A 25,323-nucleotide genomic window follows, 5' to 3' on the forward strand; every position below is an offset into this window, starting at 1 on the left:
AATCTGTGTAAAAGTAAATAATTAATACTAGGTTACAAAATAAATATAAGTTACTAGTCTGTTAGTAATTTTTTTAATGAAACAGAAGAATTGAAAATAATTGATTTTTGATTCGAGACTAACAACAATAAAGGTGAAGGACACCTGCCGAAAATGGCAGGAACGAAAGAAGAACCTGTTTTCCATCGAGAAAAATCGCCAGATGATGGCCCACAGTCACCCACTATGTTACCATGGGACAGATTTTCAAATTGGTTATATTGTGCTTGTGTTGTTACGTTTGACCTAGAATTAGGTCAGGCCATGGAGGTATGGGAAACCGAGTGTCGTTTAACTCTTCGATTTATAAACAGCTGATAAAAAAAAATAAATAAAAAAAATAAACATTAATACCGATTTCAGTGAACTCGATGCTCGATTATGATGTGTGTGTATTAGCCTTCTTTCTCAGTAACACCATCATGAGAATAGCGAACATACACGAAAGGAGAAATATTTAACTCATTGACACTGTATTTGCACTACTATAAAACATGCTAAATAAACAAAGAAAAATTGTAAAAATTGATTAAGTTACAAATATTTAACATAATAAAAATATGACAATCTATGTTTAACCGTTTAATTTTAATGCATTACATAATAAATAATAAATAAATAAGCTTTATTTAGAGTCAGCAAGGTATACAAAGTTGAAACATACACAAACATAAGCTGTAATGAGCTTTTAACTGACATATGAGACATTTTTAACAATACAACACATAATACACATGCAATAAATTTCACAGCACAAAAATGAAGCACTAAAAGCAGAATGTAAGCATAAGCTAGGTATTAAAGCCATAAGCATATAAGTGTAAACTCGGCATAAAAGCTGGCCAAATGCATAGCATAAAATATTTAACAGGTTATGATCTAGATGGTAAATAAATTTGCATAATATATTAACTAAAAGTCTGCACAAACTGTGTACTTACAGTCATTTCCATTCCATGACTTAAAAATAAAACTGACTAAAATTAGCAATTTTTCTAAAATCATCAGGTAGATCATTCCATAAAACAGCAGCTGTGTATTTAAAAGAATTCTTACCATAGGTTGGTTTTCAGACCTTAGGTATATCTACAATATTAGAATATCTAAAATTATATTTACAATCTTTCAATACAACTATTAAAACACTCAATAGCCATGTTAAGCATACGTCTTATTTTCAGTGATGGAACCTTTGCTCGTAAAAGTAGTCCATCATATGAACTAACATAGTCTTCATATATAAATCGTAAAGCCCTTTCCTGAATTTTTTCCAATTTGGTGGTGTTATTTTTGTTCCAAAAATGCCATGCCAAAGGGCAAAAATTAAAATTAGATAAAATAAATGTGTGGAAAATGGTCAATTAATTCAATTTTGTAAGTGAGCAGCCAATGCGCTTTAAAACATTCAGTTGTTGGGATGTTTTATGACAAATATTTTTAATGTGGTGATTAAAATAAGTTGATAGTCAATATCAATACCTAAAAGTTTGACAATCTCATCACGGGATATTTTTGCTGACTGTATATTAAAAACAGGCTTTTTTGCAAAAGTTTTATTTCCAACTGCAATGGCTTGGAATTTGTCAGGATTTGCCTGCATACAATTAAATCTAAACCAGTCAGTTAAAACAGCACTTTCTCTTTCAAGTGTACATAATAAAGTTTCAAAATTGTTGTCAGCATATGACAGAGTATTATCATCGGCATAATTATACAGGGTACCATGTTCAATAAAATAGAATATGTCATTAATAAAAATATTAAGTAATAGGGGCCCCAGGATTGAGCCTTGGGGTACCTCTTTCTGGATGTCAGCCCAACTGCTGAGTACTCCCTGAAGTTTGATTTGTTGCCTACGATCTGTAAGATAATTTTGAAGTAATTTCACTGATTTAGAAGAAAGACCGCAGGCAGATAATTTACTTAAAAGAATATCATGTGGTAAACAGTCAAAAGCTTTAGAAAGATTCATTAGAATAGCTGCCACATACATATTTTTATCCAAAGCTGTTTTCCAATCTTCAAGGAATTTCAGCAAAGTTGTCTGACATCCATGACCTTTTTGGAATGCACATAAAAAAGCATGAAATATATTTTCAAAAAATTCACAAATTTGATTTTTTTTTACCAGGCATGTGCCGGAAAGTAAACATCAGTATGTGTTATGGTTTTCTGAAACTGAAGAAGACTTTCAAATTTGTGTACTTTCTGTGAATTTTGTTACAATGATTAAATTATCGTAAGTCTGTTCGCTCCCTTAAACATTCACCTCCTGGGTTTGTTTGCACAAAATTAATATTCAAATGCAGTTAATTACTAGAGGGGGTTTCAGCCACACAGCCTTATTGGCCACAGTTGTTTTGGCTATACCCCTAATTCAGTAATACTTAACTAATGGATCTGCTATGGGTTTTTTTTTATTGTTATAAAGGGAGGAAGATATAATTGATTTTTTAATCAGGAAAAAGTCTTGAACTGATAGCAAATTTGTAAAGTGTATCAGCTTCTACTGACGAAAGCTCCATTTGGATGGCTGAACACGACTAATACATGCACAAACAATCTCTAGCTTATGGGTTAACTTAAAATTTATAAAAATATGTAGGGGAGATGGGAAGAAATTGACTTGGGATCTTAATTGAATACCGGCACTAGGACAGCATAAACTTAAGTGGAACAAAGTTGGGAACCTGCTGCAAAGACAGGGACACAAAGCAACAACGTCCTGTAACTTTCCTCAGAAAAACATTGAAAAGAAGCTAAAAAGCATAATGCTATATAATGCTATGTTGTAGTTTATGTTAATGTGTTTTTTTTATATCTTACAAAACATGTTTTTCTTATTTCAGCTTATTTATCCAAGTCATGTCAAGTTAACAGATGCTGAGGTAGGTCAAGGACAAAATATCCCCTCAAATATACATGTTCAATGTATGTTGTTATGTTAGAATTTTGAATATGACATATTTCATTATCTTAGACTGCATGCAACAATTAGTAAAGAAATTTAATTGCTGACACAAAGTTAACCTGATATGGTAAACATAAAACAAGAGATATTTCATTAAGCAAGACTATTCGGTTACTGGAATGATCACCAACATAGACAGAAGTGTATTTTTTAGAATTTGAACATTCTCCTATATAATGTCAATCTTGGTTGACTTAACTACCAAACTGTAGAAAAACTTAGAAAAATCATTGCAACAAATTTACAGATCTAGATCTGTCTTTCATGAAAGGTTTGTTGCGGTTAGACAAGTGTTTATTTTATGCAGGTTTAATTGCCAAATATATGCTATGGTGCTATCTGAATCGATTTTATATACAAATGTGGTACATGTATTAAAAATGTGGTGTTATAGCTATAGGCATATTGGGAAACTATGTTCTTTGGAAAATAATTAAGCAATGCATAAACATTCAAACAACAACAGAAACTAAATGTAAAGGACAAGTTATGGGTGACACCAAGGAGGTTATATTAGAAGGAGAGTGAACACTCTGCTTGATACAAAATTAGCATCCCCAGGATAGCAGCTCGATCAGAGAAAAATGATAAAATTATAAAGAAACCGACATGTTTATCACCCACTTGATATGACCCTCTGATGTACCGGGCTGTTACCGGGAGTAGTTCGGGCTATTAGATAAATCGCTTATGTCACGTGATTGTTATCAGTGACTCGATCATTAAAGTTCAGGTGTATTTTTAGCTTTTCTCATCACTTGGCGTCCGTCGTCATTAACTTTTTACATTTTGAACTTCTTATAGAGAATCACTGAATGGAATGAAACCAAACATGGCATGAATGTTCCTTATGAGGTACTGACCAAGTGTTGTTACTTTGTAGCCGATCCATCATCCAAGATGGCCGCCAGCAGGGGACTTAGTTTAACATAGGACCCTAAGGGAAATATATATCCAAATGTCTTCTTCTAGAGAACCAGTAAATGGAATGAAACCAAACATGGCATGAATGTTCCTTATGAGGTGCTGACCAAGTGTTGTTACTTTGTAGGTAATCCATCATCCAAGATGGCTGCCAGCGGGGGACTTAGTTTAACATAGGACCCTACGGGAAATACATACAAATGTCTTCTTTTAGTGAAACACTAAATGGAATGAAACCAAACATAGCATGAATGTTCCTAATGAGATACTGACCAAGTGTTGTTACTTTGTCGCCATTGCAACATCCAAGATGGCCGCCAGTGGGGGACTTAGTTTAACATAGGACCCTATGGGAAATGCATACAAAAGTCTTCTTCTAAAGAACCACTGAATTGAATGAAATCAAACATAGCATGAATGTTCCTTTCCTTATGAGGTGCTGGCCAAGTGTTATTACTTTTAGCCAAATTTTATATTTTTTTATATGATTTCAAAAACCCAAGTAAAATCAGGTGAGCGATACAGGCTCTTGAGAGCCTCTAGTTAGTTACAGTGCAGTGTATAGGTGCTTATGATTTGGAAAAAGATTTGACGCGCAATTTCAAAATCAACCGTCTGTCTACGGTGAAAAAAGATAAAGAAATGACAAAGTTATGAGGGTTTAAAGGAAAGTTAGTGAGCGATTTTTATTCAACACTACATTGCTTTAAACAAAGATGAATATGCAAAGTACTTTAGTTGCGGTGACCGGTAACGACCGGAAGGAATATTTGCAATTGAAACAGAGAGAATTTATCGGGAACAACGTAAAAGTGACTTTTTGTTATGACTGTTGATATTAACATTGACGGCAATGAGACGGATATTCGTTTTATTTCTATTGGTAATAAGTTTACTTTTAAGATAAAATTTTAAGTTTTAATTACTTGATAAAAAATATCACAAAAAATCTGATTAACATTTCAATAATTGCATATCCGGTCAGTTTATGACACCTCGGGTGTTTCCGTTTTTACTCGGGTATGTAATTAGGACAAAATCTCCCTCTGTGACAGAGTCGATCTCTACTAATTAACACCCACTTACAGAAAAGTCGGTAACATTTTATGTGTAATTATCGTCTTTCGTCCTCTCTCTTTCTAATATAACCTCCTTGGTGACACCAAGCCAAAGAAATGCACACACACACAGAATGACATTGGATATTAATGCTAAGACAGGACATCCTTATATAATTACATTTAACAACTTGTTATAAACTAATAATAGTGAAAAGAATTAAACATGCATAGTCCTAAAATGAATATGATTAATTATATTATTTTGTTATTGAGATACTCGCCAACCTGAAAGGTGAAAAAAAGCTGCATTGTAGATTTTGAAATTGATTGACCATAACTTTATTTTAAATCATTTAAAAATACCACATGTTTTTTTTTTCTTTCAGAAAGCCAACATCTGTTACCTGTCTTTCCCAGATTCTAATTCAGGTAAAGTTTATGGTATAAAAATAGGCAGATGTGGTATGATTTCCAATGAGACAACAGTATCTCGCCAAAGTTCAGATGAAGTCAATTTATACTATAAAACAAATATTACTCAATTACAGGCTCACGTTGTTCTCCCCAGATATTTCATTAAGCATCGTGGTAAAACAAGGAAATTGAAATACCATCTTGTTTCTAAAAATTATAGCATCACATCCATAACATTATCAATAAGAAAACCACTTCAGATAGCATCACATTTAAGATTTAAATAACGAATGATTTAGGATATATTAAACACCATTAGACGATGACAATAAAACATCACCTTTTAGAAAAGAAAATTAACAACAGGGAAATATAAATTGTCCCTTTTTGCATAAATTTATGTGTATAGTTTATCATGTAAAACTGAAATAGCTGGCTATAAACTGTGATTCAGAACAGTACAGCAATAGGTCTGCTATAAAAGGGGCGCAATTTGGGTCTATATGAATACCTAAAACCTCTAGATAAACTTATACGAATGTTGTCATGTCGAAAATTTATAGCTTTTCTCAAATATAAGCATTTTTTTAAGGAAAGTAAGATAGTATTAAATGGTGTATTTCGATAATCTGACTCAACTTTAAGGTTGTACACAAAATTGTCATATTATTTTCAGACCTAGATTTTGCTGCATCTATTTCAGGTTGTATGGGAGATACCCAGTTTAATTTTAGAATACGTCAGTCTCCTGGCAGGAAACCAGGCAACAAATCATTTATTTCAATCAACAAAGAATTGCCAGTTTCTATACAGGTATATTGAATTATTTACCAAAAAATTGATGATATATTTATATATAGATAAGAGAAAAGCCCATTCACTAATTCAAGGTTCATTTTGGTGTTGAATGAGCAAGTATAGAGTTTCATATTGTTAAATTCTTCAAATAATAAGTAATGTTAATAGATATGAGAAGATGTGGCGTGAGTGCCAATGAGACAACTCTCCATCCAAGTCACAATTTGTAAAAGTAAACCATAATAGGTAAAAGTACTTTCTTCACTACGACGCCTTTGCACACACCGAACAGCAAGCTATAAAGGGCCCCAAAAATTACTAGTGTAAAACCATTCAAACTATAAAAAAACACGGTCTAATCTATATATAAAAAACGAGAAACACTTATGAATCACATCAACAAAACAACTAATGACAAACAAGTGACTTTAGGACAGGTGTGAACAAATGCAGTGGGTTTAAACGTTTTTATAAGTACCAACCTTCACCCTTATCAAACAATAGTGTAACATCACAAATTAGTATGAATTAACATAAACAAGAAACAATAGAAGATAATGTTATTATTTAGTAACTAGTCATGAGATTGTCTTCATACTGTATTCTTTCTTTTCAATCTCATTAAATTTTTATTAAGGTGGCTCGGCCCTTTACCAGTGCGCATATTTTAACGCATGTTTCTTACGACGAGTGCCTTAGAAACGGTCGCTTTAAGGGGTCTTCTCAAAAATAGCTTTGACGACCTTGGAACGCGGGCGTGTATGAAAGCACCCTTGACGATGTAAACAAGTGATTCAAAACGTTCTTCAAAACAGGAAATACGAACGGTCAGAAATTCAGAGTGCTTTCTTCATTTTTCTCATAAAAGTCTAAAAGGAGAACAATATACATGATTTAAGCATAACATTAAAAAAAAAAAAAGAATATATAAATACTGACAAAGTCACATGTATGACGTCGACGGTATTTGGTGCTGCTTCGCTCCAAAAACGCATTCTAATCTTTTCTTGGGTCCGTTCGTACCATATTTTGAATTCACTTAAATACCGGTTGAATTTGGTGATTTTTTTCTAATGTTATATTTGAGAAGGAAAAGATGAACTAACATTAAACAGTAGGGTTCCTGGTCTATTAGAAATATTTATCTTTATGTGTTTTCGTATTTCTAGAGTCATTTTTCAATTCAATTAAATTTTTTCGTTATATCTTTGAATACTTGATTTTTACTTTGTAGGGTGACAATGCTCATTACTGTGGGTTTGTGTACTTCCGTCAGACTAAAGACAAATCAATTAGAAGAGGATATTTTCAGAAGGTGATAACAAATTTTTCATCAGGAAAAATTAAGAAGACAATTACACTTCCCATGGTGTCAATGCTTTGTCTTTCTCAAGACCCTTTTCAGAATCCATAAATCACAGGACTATTAGTATAAAGCAGTTATATCTAGCAGCAGAAATCATTACTTGGTAGAGTTTTCTTGATTCAACTGATAGTAATATTTTCATAATAGTATAGGGTTGTTTAACACATTTCATACTCAAGGTGGTTTTGTTTTCCATTCTTTACAAATGACAGAAATTAATACACAGTTTTCTCAAATCTAATTCCTTCAATGTTTATGATCCATTTATTTATGATATGTCAGTAAGTTTTACTGAAAGTGGTTAGGATATTTTGATGGCAAATGAGTCCATATTCCTTTTATTTTACAGTCAGTAGTATTGATATCCAGATTTCCATTTGTTGCCTTATTTTCTGAGCTCATATCAATATTAGCACCTGAATACTTTGACAATGGTGAACCAAGTTTAGAAGCAGGTAAATATTCAATACTTTGACAATGGTGAACCAAGTTTAGAAGCAGGTAAATATTCAAACTTATTACAATAAACCACAAGTTATTTGGCGTCTGTTTTACATCTACACAATTCAATACTTCTACAATCCTGTGTTACCAGTTTCTGTTCTAGGGCATTTTATATCTTTATATCTTATTATTACATGTACTTGACAAAAGATGAGTAATCTTTTGCCATTTCTCGTTGTCCATGCTTCATATGTCTGATGTCAACTTTTGAAATTCAAAAAAAAATTTCTGTAGATCAAGGTACATACAGTAAAGGTGATTTTTCAAAGATTTTAAGTAAACCTTTGGTTCAATGAAACTGAAAACATTACTGAATGAATTCTTTTAAAATAGTTGAAAGATTGTACATAGAGAAGCACTTACAATTGGTAAAAAATGTCCATAAATTTTTCTAAAAATTATCACCATATCAAATTATTAATTATTAAGAGATTCTTCTCAAAAATTATTTTGTTGATCCTGCTTGAAAATCTGGGATAAATTTGTTTTGGTCTAGAATAGAAAAGATTGCAGATATCAAAGTTGCCAGTTTATTCATAATCACTGAATGAACTTCTTGTTTTTCTGTAGTCAAGTTGTTTTTCCATCAGAAGGTTATCTAATTCTCAAACTGTTTAATTTCAGCTTGTCATGACATAGATCAATGGCCTGCTCCATGCTCTGGTGAAACTGTCAATCTACCTATATTTGGGACAGTCTTACAGGTAATACTGCACATCAAACATTGAACATCATACATTGCACTAGACTTTCGTCTTTACTTTATGATTAGGGCTGAAACTTACATGCTGCTGAGTAGAAAGCAGCTTGTTCTTATTTTTATGGAAACAAGAGTAGTGGCTAGTCCAATCCCTGCATGTTTTATCTCTTTTTCTTTAGAGTGAGGTTAATTTTAATTTATTTTTGATCTGGGCATATTTCATTTTAGCCGATTTAATGAAATTCTGTTTCAAGAAGAATTTGAAATTTTAACTACCAATGATTATATATATATATATCCTATTTTCCATAAAAATCTTTTTCATTTGGTTTGAAGTATTGAAATTTACATGGTTCATTAAAAACAAATTACTGTAGCAAGTTATATTTTGATATGTATTGTAAGCTAGTTGTTATGACCCACTTCGGGGCATTATGTTTTTCGGTCCGTTGGTTTTTTTGTTCATCTGTTTGTCCTGCTTCAGGTTAAAGTCTTTGGTCAAGGTAGTTATTAATGAAGTTGAAGTCAAATCAACTTGAAACGTAGTATACATGTTCCATATGATATGATCTTTCTAATTTTAAAGTTTTAACCCCAATTTCTCTGCCACTAAAAATAAAAAATGACATACTATCTAAACAATTTCATGAAAACAATAGAAATATTATATAATTGTTGTGAATTGTAACCCTGTATTATATTGTTGTTGCATGTTGCATGTTGTGGTGATCCCAGTGCTTTTATTGTAGGTACGAATACCTTCTAGATCTGATAAAGTTCTACTAGGTCAAGTTACAAATAAATCTCCTGTAGTGGTGAGTTTCTTGTAAAGTTTTATGTTTATATAAACAAAAATAAGAAGAAGTTAAAAGTATTTTCTTTCCATACTTTGTTTGGTGATCTTATATATGTATCAAACATGAGAGTTTAGTGTAGTATATAGTGATTTTTTTACGCCCATCAAAATTTTGACGGGACGTATTATGGTATACAAATGTCTGGTGTCCGTCCGTCCGTCCGTCTGTCTGTCTGTCCGGCGTAAACATGTCGCACCGTAACTTGAGAACGACTTATCCAAATTTCATGAAACTTAATATAGTTGTTTCTTATGATGGTCAAATGATCTGTATACTTTTTGGTGAAAATAAGATTAAAACTTTTTGAGTTACGGCTCTTTGTAACTAAAACAGGGGTGTGTTTTTTTCACATGTCGCACCGTATCTCAAAAACGATTCTTGATTATGGCTTAAAACTTTAAACACTTCTTAGTTATATTAATCATAATATCTGTATACTTTTTGGTGATGATTCAAAATTTTATTTTTGAGTTATTGAGTATTTTGTAAAAAAGGGGGAGGGTTTTTTTACATGTCGCACCATATCTCAAAAACGATTTATGATTATTGCTTAAAACTTTACACATGTCTTTGTTATATTAATTTAAAGATCTGTATACTTTTTGGTGATGATTCAAAATTTCATTTTTGAGTTATTGAGTATTTTGTAAAAAAGGGGGAGGGTTTTATTACATGTTGTGCCATATCTCAAAAACAATTTATGATTATTGCTTAAAACTTTACACACTTCTTTGTTATATTAATCTAAAGATCTGTATACTTTTTGGTGATGATTCAAAACTATGTTTTGGAGTTATTGAGTATTTTGTTAAACAGGGGAGGTTTTTTTTACATGTCGCGCCGTATCTCAAAAATAAATAATGATTATTGCTTAAATCTTTACACACTTCTTTGTTATATTAATCTAAAGATCTGTATACTTTTTGGTTTTGATTCAAAATTTTATTTTAGTGATATTTATTTTTTTGTAAAAAAAAAAACAGGGTTGGGTGTTTCACATGTCCCGCCGTGTCTCAAAAACAATATATGGTTATTGCTTAAAACTTTCTCAGAAACTATTTATGATTATTAAATAAAACTTCCACACAAGACGTCGAGCGTATCATGCGCTCATGGCGCAGCTGTTTATTTATAATATTCATATTTGATTACAAAAAAAAATGTATATATCTTGTTATTTGACAGATAGATAATCTGGTGAAACATTTGAATTCACTTGAAAGTAAAGATGATTTAAAGATGCAATTAAAGTCACTTTTTTAAGTTAAGAGAATAAAATAAATTGACAATTGGTTCATGGCAACAACAATTATACTATATAGTTTTAATAACACAATGAGGTCAAAAAGAAAGTTATAATAAAATTATTTTTATGCTGGATTATAAAGGATAATTAAATTTATTTATAATGAATAAAAAGAAAAGCAAGCTAAAAGAAAAGATTCATGTAAAAAAAAAGAAGATATCAATGACTGAATTTAAAATTATATTTAAGGATGTCAATGTGATAGGGACTCAAACAATTTCTTGTTTTATTTTTTTCAGCCAATGATACCTGCCCATGTGATTCTACCTTCTTTATGTGAAGTTGATATATTTAGGTAACTAGATATACGAAGATGTGCTATGAGTGCCAATGAGACAACTCTTCATTCAAGTCACAATTTGTTATAGTATTATTCTTATATAAACAATTGAACTTTTTCAAAGTACAGTGCATTGTAGGTATTGGTTCCCGAAACTGTTCACAAAAACATTATGATTGGTTTACAATGTAGATACCATGGTGTAAAGTTATTTTCAATATGGTGTACAAGCAATGAATGTAATTAGCCACAGGTTCCAAAAAATGCAAATAGTGAAAAGCCATGTTTATAATTGAAATGTTTATTTCGGGCAAATAAAATTTGAATTAGACAGAAAAATATCTGGTGCTTTCTGACTAACCCTAAGTTTGATGGATAAACCAAAAGTATTTTATTATTTTGCCGAAATTTATTAAATAATATTTTATGTCCTTAAGAGTTATATTGTGGTACCTTTTTTAACTGACTTACCTTGTCCAATTGTAATAAAATAAGGGGTATATTTTTATGAAGAGTATACAATTCTTTTCTGTATCAAATGATTGATTGTTGCTTGTTTATTCAGAATGATATATACATGTATTAAAGATAACAAGTATCTCAAAACAACACAAATTATTTGAAATTATTTGGAATTGTTAGTAAAGTTCGCTTTATTTATATTTGCAGTGGCTTCCAGTCAATTCTACCTCATATACAAATGATGTGGGAATTAGTACTAACAGGGGAGGTAAGTATGTTATTAATTCTAGAAGATACATTAAAATTCATTATTATTTATTTTTGTTTTTATTATATTCTCCTTTAAATCAAATGAGTTAATTTGAACATTACTTGGAACTATGTCATCCTTTTTGTAAAAAAAGACGATATGTTATGATTGCCAATGAGACATCTATCCACCAAAGGTCAAGGACAAGGATGTAAGCAGCTATAGGGGACTGTATGTACAACAATATGCAAAATACAAACTGTATACACTTTATATAATTATTTGATAAATTCCATTAACTACTGCATTAACTAAGCAAAAACTCTGCCTCTTTATTAATATATATATATAATATTTGGGTAGTTAATATAGAATTAATATTTTTTTAACCTGTAAAACTTAACCTTTGATTTTGATTAAGTTTAGGAAATTTGACTTCTTCTATTTTATTATCTATTCATATTTATAAATAATGAAACATTATTATACCATTATGCAAGTGAACAGATAATGACAACTTTATATTTGTTTACAGCCTTTAGTAGCGATGGCTGCCTCACCATCAGTTACGTCTTCGACAGTTCAAGCACTTATTAGGTAAGGTTAACAAGTAAATTATATTTACTGTGATAAATTCTCTCTAGTGTGCTATTTCTGCACATTTTTGTTAAAAGAAACAGGGTTGCATTTTTGGGGGGAAAAGTGTAATTCAAGCCTAATTTGTTTTAGGGGAGGGTGTAGTTCCAGCCTAATTTGAACCTATTTTAAAGATACGTTTTTACAAAGTTTAGGAAAGAAAATGTCTAAGCCAAGGTAATCCCTGTACAAAATAGCATATATAGTAACAATTCTTAACTTGAAAGTCCCATCTAATTTGGTGCATAATGAGTTTTAACTGATGCTGAGTTATTAGTTACCCAACATAATCATTATGTAAATATTTTTTTCATTTTTAGTCTTATTAGTCCACTGAAATATTGTTCTGATTACCGACCATACTTCACAATTCATGACAGCGAATTTAAAGAGTATACAACGAAAACACAAGCACCGTAAGTTTGAAAAGTTTTTGTATTTTGAAATGAATTGGTTATAATATCAATAAATTATATCAAATAGAATAAAATTTGGAGTATTTGTTAATGTGAAAATTCTTTAATAGTGTCGTGTCAAGTATTCTGGAGCCATTCATTGTCTATTATATTGACACTACATTTGAATTGATATTTTTAAATCAAAGTTTTGTTTTAATTGCCATTATAATTGCTTTCCTTGAAATTATTTGATTATACATATACTATGAAAGCACTTCGTTTGTCATGTTTGTATAAAATTTATTGTGATATGTTTATCTTCATTTTTTTCAGACCATCAGTCATATTAGGAGTCACAAATCCATTTTTTGCCAAAACCTTACAGCACTGGCCACATATCATCAGAATTGGTGAAATGATGACTCAAAGTAAGGATTCAAAGTTTTTTGTGTGGGATAGAAAATGTATGTGATGTGTGTTTAGAAGGAATGACATGTGTAAAAGGAATAGAAACATTTCTTACCTTGTGCACAGTTAATGTGAAAGTTTTACCTCTGAAAAAATATTTTATCATGAATCGAACAGAAATTCAGCAACACAGTCAAACCAAACAGTCTTAACAAGTTGTTAATGAATACAGTAGATACCTCATAAAATATGTTTATAAGACAAGTTGAGAATGCGAAAAAGTATTAGGAAACAACTAACAGTCAAAGAGGAGGTTTTATTGCGTTAGAATTTTGTATTTGTTGATCTTCAGCTAAAGATGTAAAATCTATTTTTGCCTTTTATTGCAGCACCAAAAGGCTTTAATAAATTGAAAAAAGCAAGTAGTTTGAAGACATTGGATTCTAAACCAGGTAAATAATGAGGAAGTTAGTTTTGAGAACCTATGTAACTTTTGATGTATAGCTCAATATAATTATTGTCTCAGAATTTCAAATATTGAGTATCAAACATGTTTTATAATGAGAACATATAACAGGATTGTCCTATTAATTTTGATGTCCTGAGGGCTATAAGGTGCCAAAGCAAAAAAATAAAATAGCCTTTCAAGAAGTCATAATTATTTGGAATAATAACATGAATAAAGTCCAGATCCCCACTTGGGTCAAACAAAAGACTTTAACATACACAGCCTACTCTCTAAAACACTTATCACCTAAGAATTATAAAAGTGAATCCATGCAGGATTGACTAACTCACTGACAAATGTGAGCTCATGGGTTGACTATCTCACTGAACAAAGTCAGCTCATGAATTGACTATCTCACTGAAGAAAGTCAGCTCATGGGTTCAAGATATTGCTAAGACTTTTACTTTACAGTTTCCTGCTGTGTAAATGTCAATATAACAACTAGAGGTAAAGGTGCCATCTTTTACTATAATTTATTCTTAATCACTTTGCTTTCCAGTAAGTAAATATTTTTATTTCAGGTGTTTATACAAGGTATAAACCATTTTTGAATAAAGACAAAGCAATATTAAAGAAATTGATTAAGGTAAGAACATGTATATATATATGTATTTTTTATGGCCCTGCAACGAAGTTGTAGGTGCCATATAGTTTTACCCTTGTTCGTAATTTCGAAATTAAGAAATTCCGTAATTTTGAAATTCCGTCATTCTGCAACAAACCATTATACAAAGTTTTTTTCTAAACGCCTTAATACATTGGGCTGATTTTTGGTATGTGTGTTAACCATGATGAGATACAGATCAAGTTTAAGTTTCGTTCCGCTCTGCTAATTTTACCGAAATTACTGGCTTTGCACTTTGATAAATTGTTGAAAATCACAGGTATGCAGATTTTGAGCTGATTTTTGATATGTGAGACTACCATCATGTTTGTGTCCACATGTGTTATAGAAATTGCAGATTTTTCAACATTTTGAGACGTGGCCATTCATGTTGCTTTGACACATCTAGTTTTAACTTAAATAAACTTTAAAAAGAAAATACATCTACATATTTAAATATATCTAGTCTCTACCAAGAAATGAGCTGCGTCAGATTGAAATTGGCCTTATGCAAATGAATATCAATACATCTGTTTACTTATTTTGGGTTGACAAAAAATCTATATGCAAAGTATGTAAGTGTTTGAAAATGGGTTTATCATTCATTTCATTAATAGATATTCCAAAATCTTATCAATATACGTGTACTTGCATAAGGTGGATTCCATTTGATGCAGCTCAAATTATGACTTATTTAAAGTCAACTTGGAAATGCACCAACATAGTAAAATACCAAATAGTGATACAAACTTTACATTATTTTGATGTATGTTATACCTAAGAGAGCGTTTTTAAGGAAACAATGATACACTAATGCCTCATCTTCTCGTAAGAACGCATTATTTTACCTGATTCATTATTCTTGTAAAATTATTTATCTCATAATACCATCCCCAACAAAAAGTGGTAATTCAGGCTAGAATTTTCTTAAAGTGATATTTGTTTATGGAAAACTAAGACTCTTAAGGGTGTTTCCTTGCTGGAACATGGTAGCATTATGGTACTTGGCATATTGGTTCATACCAAATTTTTTGCCCACAAACTCCAATTAAAAGTTAAATAAAAAAAGCCTAATATATATCCTCAAAAAATTAGTTATTTGATTGAAAATTTTGCATAGAATATTAGATTTTACTTTAATATTTTTCAGGGTATACAGACAAAGAGACCTGTTGAAGCACAGAATGCTATATTACGCAGATATTTCTTAGAAATTACACAAAGTTTTATTATACCATTGGTGAGATTTGATCACATTCATAACTGGACCAATGTTCAAAAACCTACTTCTCATTTATTGACTTGTGTTAGAGGGTTATTCTGCATTATGTTGCTTTGTCTTAGAAATCATCAATATTTACCGAGGTGCATTATGTGGTCAAAAGTTGTTTTTGAACAACAAAATTTTGTGAAACATTCATGAAATTTTACATAGCTTGGACAGGAACTTCTTTGGGATCAAGAGATAGCATTCAGAGCAAATTATTTTTTTATGCCAGGTTGCCAGTCAAAGAGCCATTTTTAAAGTGTTACCCTAGACCATCCGGCTTTAACTTAAATTTGCCTAATTAATATGTTATAGACATGCTTGTTACCATTTAACATCAACTGTACACCATGGATACATTCATTGTTCCTTATTTAACTGATAATGGAATCATGTTTTTGCACTTACATTTCGAAACAGTCTGAGTTTTTTTTCTGATGTCCACAGCTTTGTCAAACCATCATAGAGTTGTAGATATTCACACAGAAGCTTCTCCATAATTAAGAAACAAAACTGTTTTTGTTCCTTCTTCATTTTGTTGTATTTAAGTGATCAATGGACTTTTTATTGCACTATGGCAATTATTAACCCTTTTACACTGACAACAGCAGTCACACAAATTATTTTATTCATTTGCTTATCTTGTTAAAAGTTTTTAGAAGTTACATTTTTTGGTAAACTCTATTAAAGCATATGGTTCATGAGTAACCATTTATTTTTAAGATACATGTAATTTTACTTTCAGGAACGGTACATGGCAAGTTTGATGCCTTTGCAGAGAAATATATCTCCACATAAAGTAAGAAATTCTTTTAGATTTAAGCAAATATCCTATATTATTCTTGAATAAAATATGTGAGAGAAAATTTGTAATTAAATTTTTATGTCATCAGAAGTATTTTGTGTTGTTGGGTTTACAATGATATATAACCCACACACCCTTATATAGGGATATTAATGATTAACTTTTGTATTATTATTATCACTAGAACACACCCACGAAATCACAGTATTTAGAGCTTGGTTGAAAGTATGTAAATTGTCGTAGGGAGAATTTTTGTAAAAGATTTCATGTCTGGAAAATTTCAGAAAAGGTATCAAAATTCATAGGGGTATTTGAAAACAGTTTAAGCCCTCTTCCTTGCTTCCAAAGTCCGTTTCCACGTTTCTGTATACTATGCACATACATATTCTATAATTAAAGTGTATTTGTTTTTAACTATTAAATTCAAGTTTCTTCTCCTAGGCGATCACTGCTTTATTAGGTACAACATCAAAAGTTCAATGAAGGATAAATGGGAAAAATTTATTGACCAATATGGATATATGAAAAAATCAATGTCGGATAAACAAAACCTGCAGTAGTTTACCCCCCCCCCCCCCCCCCCAACGATTTGATTATTTCTTTTATCCTACATTGATCTTTTGATGTCGTCCTTTATATAGAGAGTGTATATCAAAGCGACTGATTAGGGCTATTCCAGAAAAAAATGTATGGGGGGGTTGGAAGGCAGTTTTTGTCAGCACCCGCCACCCAGACAAATGTTATTGAGATTTATAGTGCATTAAAGTGTGAAAAGTTGCTCTGATACCCATCACCCATGTATTATTAATACAATGTGCCTTCCAACCCCCCATACATTTATTTCTGGAATAGCCCTTATAATTATTGTCCTGTCCCAGAGTACTCTTATGAAATTTATGTGCAAGTTTAATCCGGGAGTCCTGTTTGACTTAAAAGCGAAACGCAGGCATTTTAATCTTGGCTGAAAGTATGGTAACTATTTTAGGATGATTTTTTGTAAAAGATTTTAATAATGGGATATAACAGAAAACAAAATAATAGTATTACTATGAACATACGTTTCTATATTATAAATATTAAAGTGTATTTAATTTTCTATTAACTATTGAAGTTCTAAGTTTCTTCTCCATGGGGATCACTGCTCTATTATATAGACAGTCTCTATATATTGTAGTAGTATATTAATCATAGTATACATGCAGATAAACGCTAAAATAATTGTCCTGTCCACGTCCGAGTACTTATGAAAATTATGAGCAAGTTTAAACGGAGGTATAATAGTAGTGATTCTTTCGATCTAAAAACCATGATATGGACAACGCCCTGATTGCTTATTTATTTTTAATTTTTGTTATCTATCATACAATTGGTTCTCAATGTTAAAACCAGAGTCATATCTGACTTAACAGTTGGTTTGAATACGGAGTCAATATCCGACGCCTTAATTTTCGTTTTTTTCCCAAAATAACCCAAACTGAATAGTCATTAGAATGGAATGGATGACAAATGCAACTATGCACGGTACCTATAGGACACAGAGTTATGATGATTAATTTATTAGGGAAGAAGGAGAAGCGACACACAAAGTGAGGTCTTCTCGTTTAATAGTATAGATTATAATATGAAAAATCATTAGTTTTCAGTTCAGCTTTGTATTGAATCTTTTTGAGTGAAACTGATAAATATTTATATACAGGTACTTATCAAAGCCTCATGATAAATATTTATATACAGGTAATTATCAAAGCCTCATGTATTTTATACCAGACATTTAGAAAACTTTTCATATTCTTTGAGAACTGGTAATTGTATTTTTTTCAGAGTCCTCCAGTTTTAAGACCATTTGATATAGAAGAATTCTTAAAAACAGTAGAACATTCTGGTCCACAGCTGACATCAGGAATCAAGGGAGATTGGCAGGGACTGTATCAAAGATTTTTTAGAAGTAGTAATTTTGAAGGATGGTACAAGTTCAGACAGCATGAAGTCAACCAAAAATTACAAGTGCTGCATTTAGAGGCTATTTGTGAAGCTGTAAGTAAACAAAATACAAGTGATCTTATAAAGATAAAATTGAGAATGGAAATGGGGAATGTGTCAAAAAGCAACAACCCGACCAAAGAGCAGACAACAAGAACCTTTTTTAGATAAAAAAAAGACACAAAAACAAAAGATTATGTATATTCTGTTTGTGAAGCTGTGTGTGAAATATAACAAGTGGTTAGTTTCAAGGCTGTTTTTAAAAGCTGTAGGTGTAAATTTCAAGTGCATCATTTAGAGGTTATTTGTGAAGCTGTCAATTAAATATAGTCAATGTTTTGACTTCACCACTAGGGGTTTATAGGAATTGTTTGTATGTTTAATCAGCATATCAACATTTATTTACTTCAATAAATTATGTTGATATAGGCAGGCCATAATCTTGCCGCTACAGTTATATGGAGTTATCTGGAATAGCTATATACCCATAATGGAACGACGAACAGGCAGGGGTAAAACATTACAATATGCCCCAAACTTTCAGTTGTTGGGACATACTAAAAAGGTCATTACTTATGATAAAAGTTTTTTATTGTAGAATTTGTTGGATTGGATACAAGACAAACAGGAAGTAGAAATTGTAGATCTGATCCTGAGAATTCGTGAAAAATTGGTAAATATCATAGTCTGCTTCAGTTTGAAAATCACCTGTCACTGTATTTCATTAATGTCTTAAGGAGGTTCCCTACTCAGTTTCAAAATAATAAGCTTTTCATAACACTAGTATATATTGATAAGGAATAAAGAAAGGAACCAAAAAAGCCCAAAAAATATATAGGTCAATGTGCTTGTTTTCAAGATATTAACCATTGAAATATTTGCAGGAAAATGTTCTCTCTAGATTTTTCATAGTTTTATCATTGACAAGTTTAAGTACTCAAAAACTTAAAAAAAAAAAACAAAGATTTTATAAGACTTTTACAAATGGCTCATTTTAATACATGTAAGAGATTTATAAAAAGAAACATGGGGGTCAATGGAAAATTTTTTTAAGGGATTCAAATGGATAAAACCAGATGATTCTGAGAATCTGACAAGAATCCAAAAGCAAGCGAACATCTTTATCTAAAAATAAAAGATTATTTTGTTTAGAAGTTTAGTTAAGGTAAGTCAGTAACTGGCATACTAAATATGCAGTAATGGTTTTGCTTCAAACTTATTGATCTTTGTACAGATAATAAATCAACAATATGACATTACAAAGAATTACAATAATAAAGACTATTTTTCTTTTTCAGACATTTGCTACAAACAACAACTTAGTTGTCAATATGGAAAATGTAAACAAACTTCAGAAACATTTACAAGGCATTATATCATCCCTGCCTGAAGATCTCCAGTCTGTGCTCAAAAGCTGATACATATTTATGTTGTGTCACATGTCGTGTCACATGATATTGTAGTCTGTCTCACATGAATACAAGCTGAAATTTTCAGTAAGGTGGATATTCTGGACAAAGAGAGTTGCAAAGTTTCATATCATCTCTGCAAAGTTGATTAATTTTAATTAAAATTGTTTGATAAAATAGGCCAACAAAATTTGAAATATTTTTGCTGGTAATTAGCCCAAAATATGCCTTTTTAATGGAGCACATCTTGGTTGCATGTGAAAATAAAATTTAATACAGTGAGAATAGAAGAAGGTTCATAAGTAAAGGTGAAAGAGTAAAACGGTCATCAAATGTTCTATAATTGTAAATTATAGATTTCAACGAAACAGTTCAGATACTGATAATCTACATTAGATGCATTTTTGTTCTTGATGAACTTTTATGGACTTTGATTTTTTTATGCTAATTTTATTTGGAAAAAGATTCATTAGTTTTAAGGCTTGAAAAGCCATGATCATGTAGAAAATTTGAGTTTACACATTCCATTTATCTTTTAAGAAGTTTGTGTAGTAGATTTGTGAATGACTGTTCTATTTTCTCTTTGTGATTTCTAAAGATTGAGAGTGGGGTGCACATTTTCGCCGGGGACACAATTTCGCCGTTTTATAACTTTTAGTTGTAAATACTTCAAAAGATGGCTGAAATGGAAGAAATATGTCGGTAACTTAAATTGTTTTAACAAATATGATTATTATTTAAACTACGACAAAATTACAGCATTTACCGCAAAGGACCGAAAAATGGACAACGATCTTCGGCCAATTTCCTGAATGAAAAACACGATTTCAAATAAATATTTCTTAGTAAATATTTGACTAATTGCCCTAAATTTCAGTTCTGTACATCTTTAAAATGTCTGCTATTGCCATCTATAATGAAATTGATTTGAAAAGTATTGTTTAAAACTGCAGTAATTTGGGTTTAAATGGATGTATAAAAACGGCAAATATGTGTCCCCCATCGACAAAACATCAGGCAATTCCAAACACCCTTTAATCTAACTTTTCGGAAGATTATTTTCAAACATACACATTTTCAAGCTGAAGAATATTTTGCATTTGAAGTTATCTTCATAGAGATATATCAGTATACTTCAAAAATATATAGATCTGAACATAAAATGTAGAAAAAATTGAAAGATATGGCGAAAATGAGCACCCCAGTGATCTGTTTTACAATTGTATTGCATTTTATAATGTTCGTGCAACATGTGTTGAAACAAGTCATGCAGATCATGTTGGATTATTGAAATTGTAAAATCTCATTGTAAAATTGTAAATCAAAATTGTCATATATTTATATTTAAAGCAAACCTATCACAGAAACCTAAGAACGAAGATAGTAAAGAAGTAAATCTTTTATTTCATTCAGTCCCTGTGCAATTATGACAGTTCAGTGAATTTCAATAGCCTACTGTAGTATGAATAAAGTTAACCTTGAGATAATTCCACTTTAAGTAACTTATTATAATTGAGTGATCATTTTTGAAGCACCAAAATTAAAGGGGAACTTGAACTAACTCATTCTAAACTGCCATATCTATGTTGCATATCAATTAAGATTAATGTTAATATCATCAAGTTTGTTAGAAGGACTTGTTTGTTTTGAAGCTTGTTTTCTGGACCTTTTCATATGGTTCTTTCATGCTTATTGTATACTGGTCAGTGTTCTTTTCTGCATGTTTGTACTGCTGTGGCTATAGCTAGGAACTTTACTTTCTTAGGTATCTAAAAAGAAGAAAACAGATTGAAATCATGAGATAGACTACTATTAAATATTTTCTCTGTTATCATGGTCACTGTGTGACTACTTTCTTGATGTACCATCCTTCATATTACAACATGGCCATGTAGATAACACAACATTTTATCACAGATATTCTTATAAACCAATACCTTTAATTCAAACTGTGTTTTGAGCAAGTGCCCTTATAACAAAAGAGGAATCTTCCTAAAAGTTATACTACAGAAGACTTTGGCTTTCAACTGTGAAACAAGGGTGTGTAAACTGAATGAAATGACTGATTAGATTATTACCAGCAGGTAGATCAGGGTTGTTAAATATAAGTTTTTTTATTTATTTTTCCCACCTGATCATGTATTTGTTTTCATATTTTAATCTGATTTTATAGATATTTGATACTGTACAAATATATTTCAAGTCACACACTGAGAGGTCATTTTGTATAATCCAAAATTATCAACTTTGAAAGAAGCATGTGGTTAAAAGAAATACTTAATTCAACAATTTGAAATTACAAAATTGAAAAAAAAAGAATATACTCAAGTTCTCCTTTTCAACAAACATCAAAATTTTGCAAAAAGTTGATATTTCAAACCTCTATATGAACAACATTTCAGTCAAAAAGATGGTTAAATTTTATTGGTTGTTGATATTTTATTATGGACCAGTATTACTTTTAAAAATACTTGCCAACCTTTGTTAATGAATGGTTGTATAATTGTGTAATTTATTGTTAATGTTTTAATTGTTGATGTGCTTAATGGTGCAAGTTGCATTGTGTACATAAGAATTTTCATGGAATGGTATATTTTTATTTAAGCAAATGATATTTTCTTTACAAAAACAGAAAAACTATGTTCATTAATATAACATGTATTTCATGTGTTCACAATATATCAAAAAGTTTTCCATGACTGTATATAATGAGACTAGTCAAGTTATAGTTTTGTGACATAATATACATAATAGTTAATGTCATGTCTTGTAGTCTTGTTACTGTGCATATTTGAAAGACTTTACAGAGTCATATTTAGAGGGTTTTCAGGGTGCCCACCCCCACCCTCACCCCTTTTTGTGGGAAAAATTTGGGTGATTATATAGAGAATCACTGAAGCATGACTGGAACGGGCCCCCTCTAAGGCAGTCAGTGTGCCTCCCTTACGAAAATTTCTGGATCCTTCCCTGCTTTGTCCTTTCACAATACCAATTGCTAAAATGTTAATCAAATTGAAATTTGACTCAATTTCTACAAAGATAGAAGTTGTTGATATTTTAACTCATTGCTTGGGCCTGTTTTAAAAAGGTTTTGTAGAGTAATTGAATGGTTTTTTTTTTAATTCACACCAACTAAATAATCTTGCGACCAATCTGCCCTTTTGTTTTTTTAGAAGGTTAAAGCATATATATATATATATATATACAGTGTAAACTGTGTAATCAGACCCACTGGGGGACCAGAACAAAATGTCAGATTAAGCAGGGTATCAGAATACTCGGATTTTTCTGCAAGGATACACTTATTTTAGGACCATGAATATGTGTGGGTTAAAGCAGGATGTTGGAATACTCAAGTGTTGGATTAGGCAGGTTACACTGTACCTATTATGAATCAAACAAAGCTCTAGTCAATAGTGTTTTAAAAAAGTGTGAAAATATTTGTAAAATTTGTGTCAATATTTTTGCACATCATAGATAATGCTAGGAATTTTTTGCCTTGAAAGAGAGATACAAACCTAGTGTTTCTATTCCAATTTGAAAGATTTGTACTGTAAAACTATTGTACATGTAGAATATTTTTCCTTGGTTGAAATTTGCTTTAATCAAATTTCAGTTGGAAAATATCCATTAATAAACCCTACAAAAAATAAATGAAATCATTGAATAGACATGAATAATTGTAGCATATTTTATAGATTTATTTTGAATGAAAGTAATAAATAGATAAATATTAGATATTGAACTCTTAGTTTACAGCCTGTATAGTGTCATGATTCTTCACTATTCTTCATCAAAAGCAATAAATTAAGGGAGGTAATCCAGTAAATTTGATCTGCAAGTATACATCTTATTTCAATGTTTCTGTACCATTTCGCAGAAGAAACTATAACTTCACTCTCAAAATTAGTTTCAGATATCAATTTTTCATTCCTTATGAATAACTTTCTTTTTAAAATCCTTCAAAGACTAACACACACGAAAACATGATATAATATAAGATTATATCTGGAGATGGTTCTCTTTAAGAAGAAACTAATTTCCTGCCTTGACGGAATGGTAGAACAATTTTCAATAATTTAAAGACAATTCAGTTGGACCCTAAATTGATGACATTACAATATTGTTTGCTGGTTTCATTTTTTTTACTAATTTGCTTCATGTAAGCTTCATACAAAGTTCAGTATTTTAATAAATTTTCAATAACTACTAGTACTTCTACTTGAAAAATAATCACTATAATAAATTCAGAAATGTCAAATTGGTCACAGACTGAACAACTCAAAACATTGATTGTCATGAAAAACTGTTGTAATTGTGATCCCCCCTAAAACAATCTGTGTTCATGAAATAAACAAGAGTACTATTTGATTTCTTATTGATTGAGATATGTATGTTTTCCATGTCAATTTACATCGTGTATTGTTATGTCTTTTATCAAATAAAACAAACAAAAGAAACAAGACTTGATTCAGTATAATATGAATATTTGTTCCCTTCCAGTACATTGAATGGAGCACTATCTGATGATCTTGCCCTGGCAGTTGGTGTTTCATGATTCTGATTTTTTCCTCCTGTCTTATACCTTTGCCTGTAAGTCTTATCTCATTGAATGTGTTACATGTACACTTTAAAAGTTCTATGCTACCTCATAGTAAAGTGCATGTTATAAAAAAATTAAGAAATAATTGATGCCAGCTATACTTTATTGTAGTTTTAACATGGGTAGGCATTATATTCGTGATTATTTTTGCCAGAGCGATAGCGAGGGTCAATCCATTTTATCAGAAATATGAAACAATTTTGTCATTTCAGTACAACAGTAATAATAACCTATACTTTATTTTATATTTTATCGTCGGAACACATGTTTCAATGAAATTATTATATACAATGACATGCCTTTTTAACGGGAGAGATGAAACGTGTTTTTCAGAGGGAGGGGTTTTGAAATTAGAACAGCCAACATGAACGTTGTGGTATCTAGGTCAAATATGTCAATTACGAATTGTAACACATTGTTGCCATTGTAAAAGTATTAGTAACAAAATGTGTATCATTTTAGTGTTTGAAAGTGTTTTAATTAAGGAAATACATTAAATGCATACTAATTTGACGAAATTCATTTTTCTGCAGTAATCAATATACGCATGTGCAAACTAATTTTATTGGATAATAAAGTATGGTTTCTTTACAAAGCTAAAGAAGCACGTCATATTAGAATAATAATTTAATTCCAGATAAACATTAAGCAATAGAAATATTAAAGCAACCCCTTCTCCTTTTCATTTTCATCAGTTGTATACACCCAATATCATATATTGTAGAAAGTTCTACCGCATCAACAAAAAATCTACTGATAGAAAATTTACCAGG

General features: G+C 30.8%; 1 protein-coding gene across 2 annotated transcripts; it reads left to right on the forward strand.

Moving 5' to 3' along the window:
• Nucleotides 1-114: 114 nt before the first annotated feature.
• On the forward strand, nt 115-24,410 carry LOC143048806 (protein DENND6A-like). 2 transcript variants are annotated; one of them, XM_076222678.1, is made up of 20 exons: nt 116-309; nt 2,889-2,927; nt 5,382-5,424; nt 6,113-6,222; nt 7,442-7,522; nt 7,923-8,028; nt 8,702-8,781; nt 9,527-9,592; nt 11,180-11,235; nt 11,890-11,950; nt 12,468-12,529; nt 12,889-12,984; nt 13,300-13,394; nt 13,764-13,826; nt 14,404-14,468; nt 15,637-15,726; nt 16,499-16,552; nt 18,380-18,592; nt 19,137-19,211; nt 19,837-24,410. In XM_076222678.1, exons 1-20 carry the CDS (start codon nt 154-156, stop codon nt 19,954-19,956), a joined length of 1,731 nt encoding a protein of 576 aa, XP_076078793.1. In that variant the 5' UTR covers nt 116-153; the 3' UTR covers nt 19,957-24,410. The 2 variants fall into 2 exon arrangements, with proteins under 2 accessions (XP_076078799.1, XP_076078793.1); XM_076222684.1 differs by lacking the exon at nt 9,527-9,592 and having other exon boundaries at nt 115-309.
• Nucleotides 24,411-25,323: the final 913 nt, after the last annotated feature.

The sequence above is a fragment of the Mytilus galloprovincialis genome, chromosome 1 (genome assembly GCF_965363235.1).
Source record: "Mytilus galloprovincialis chromosome 1, xbMytGall1.hap1.1, whole genome shotgun sequence".
In the NCBI taxonomy this organism is placed as follows: domain Eukaryota; kingdom Metazoa; phylum Mollusca; class Bivalvia; order Mytilida; family Mytilidae; genus Mytilus; species Mytilus galloprovincialis.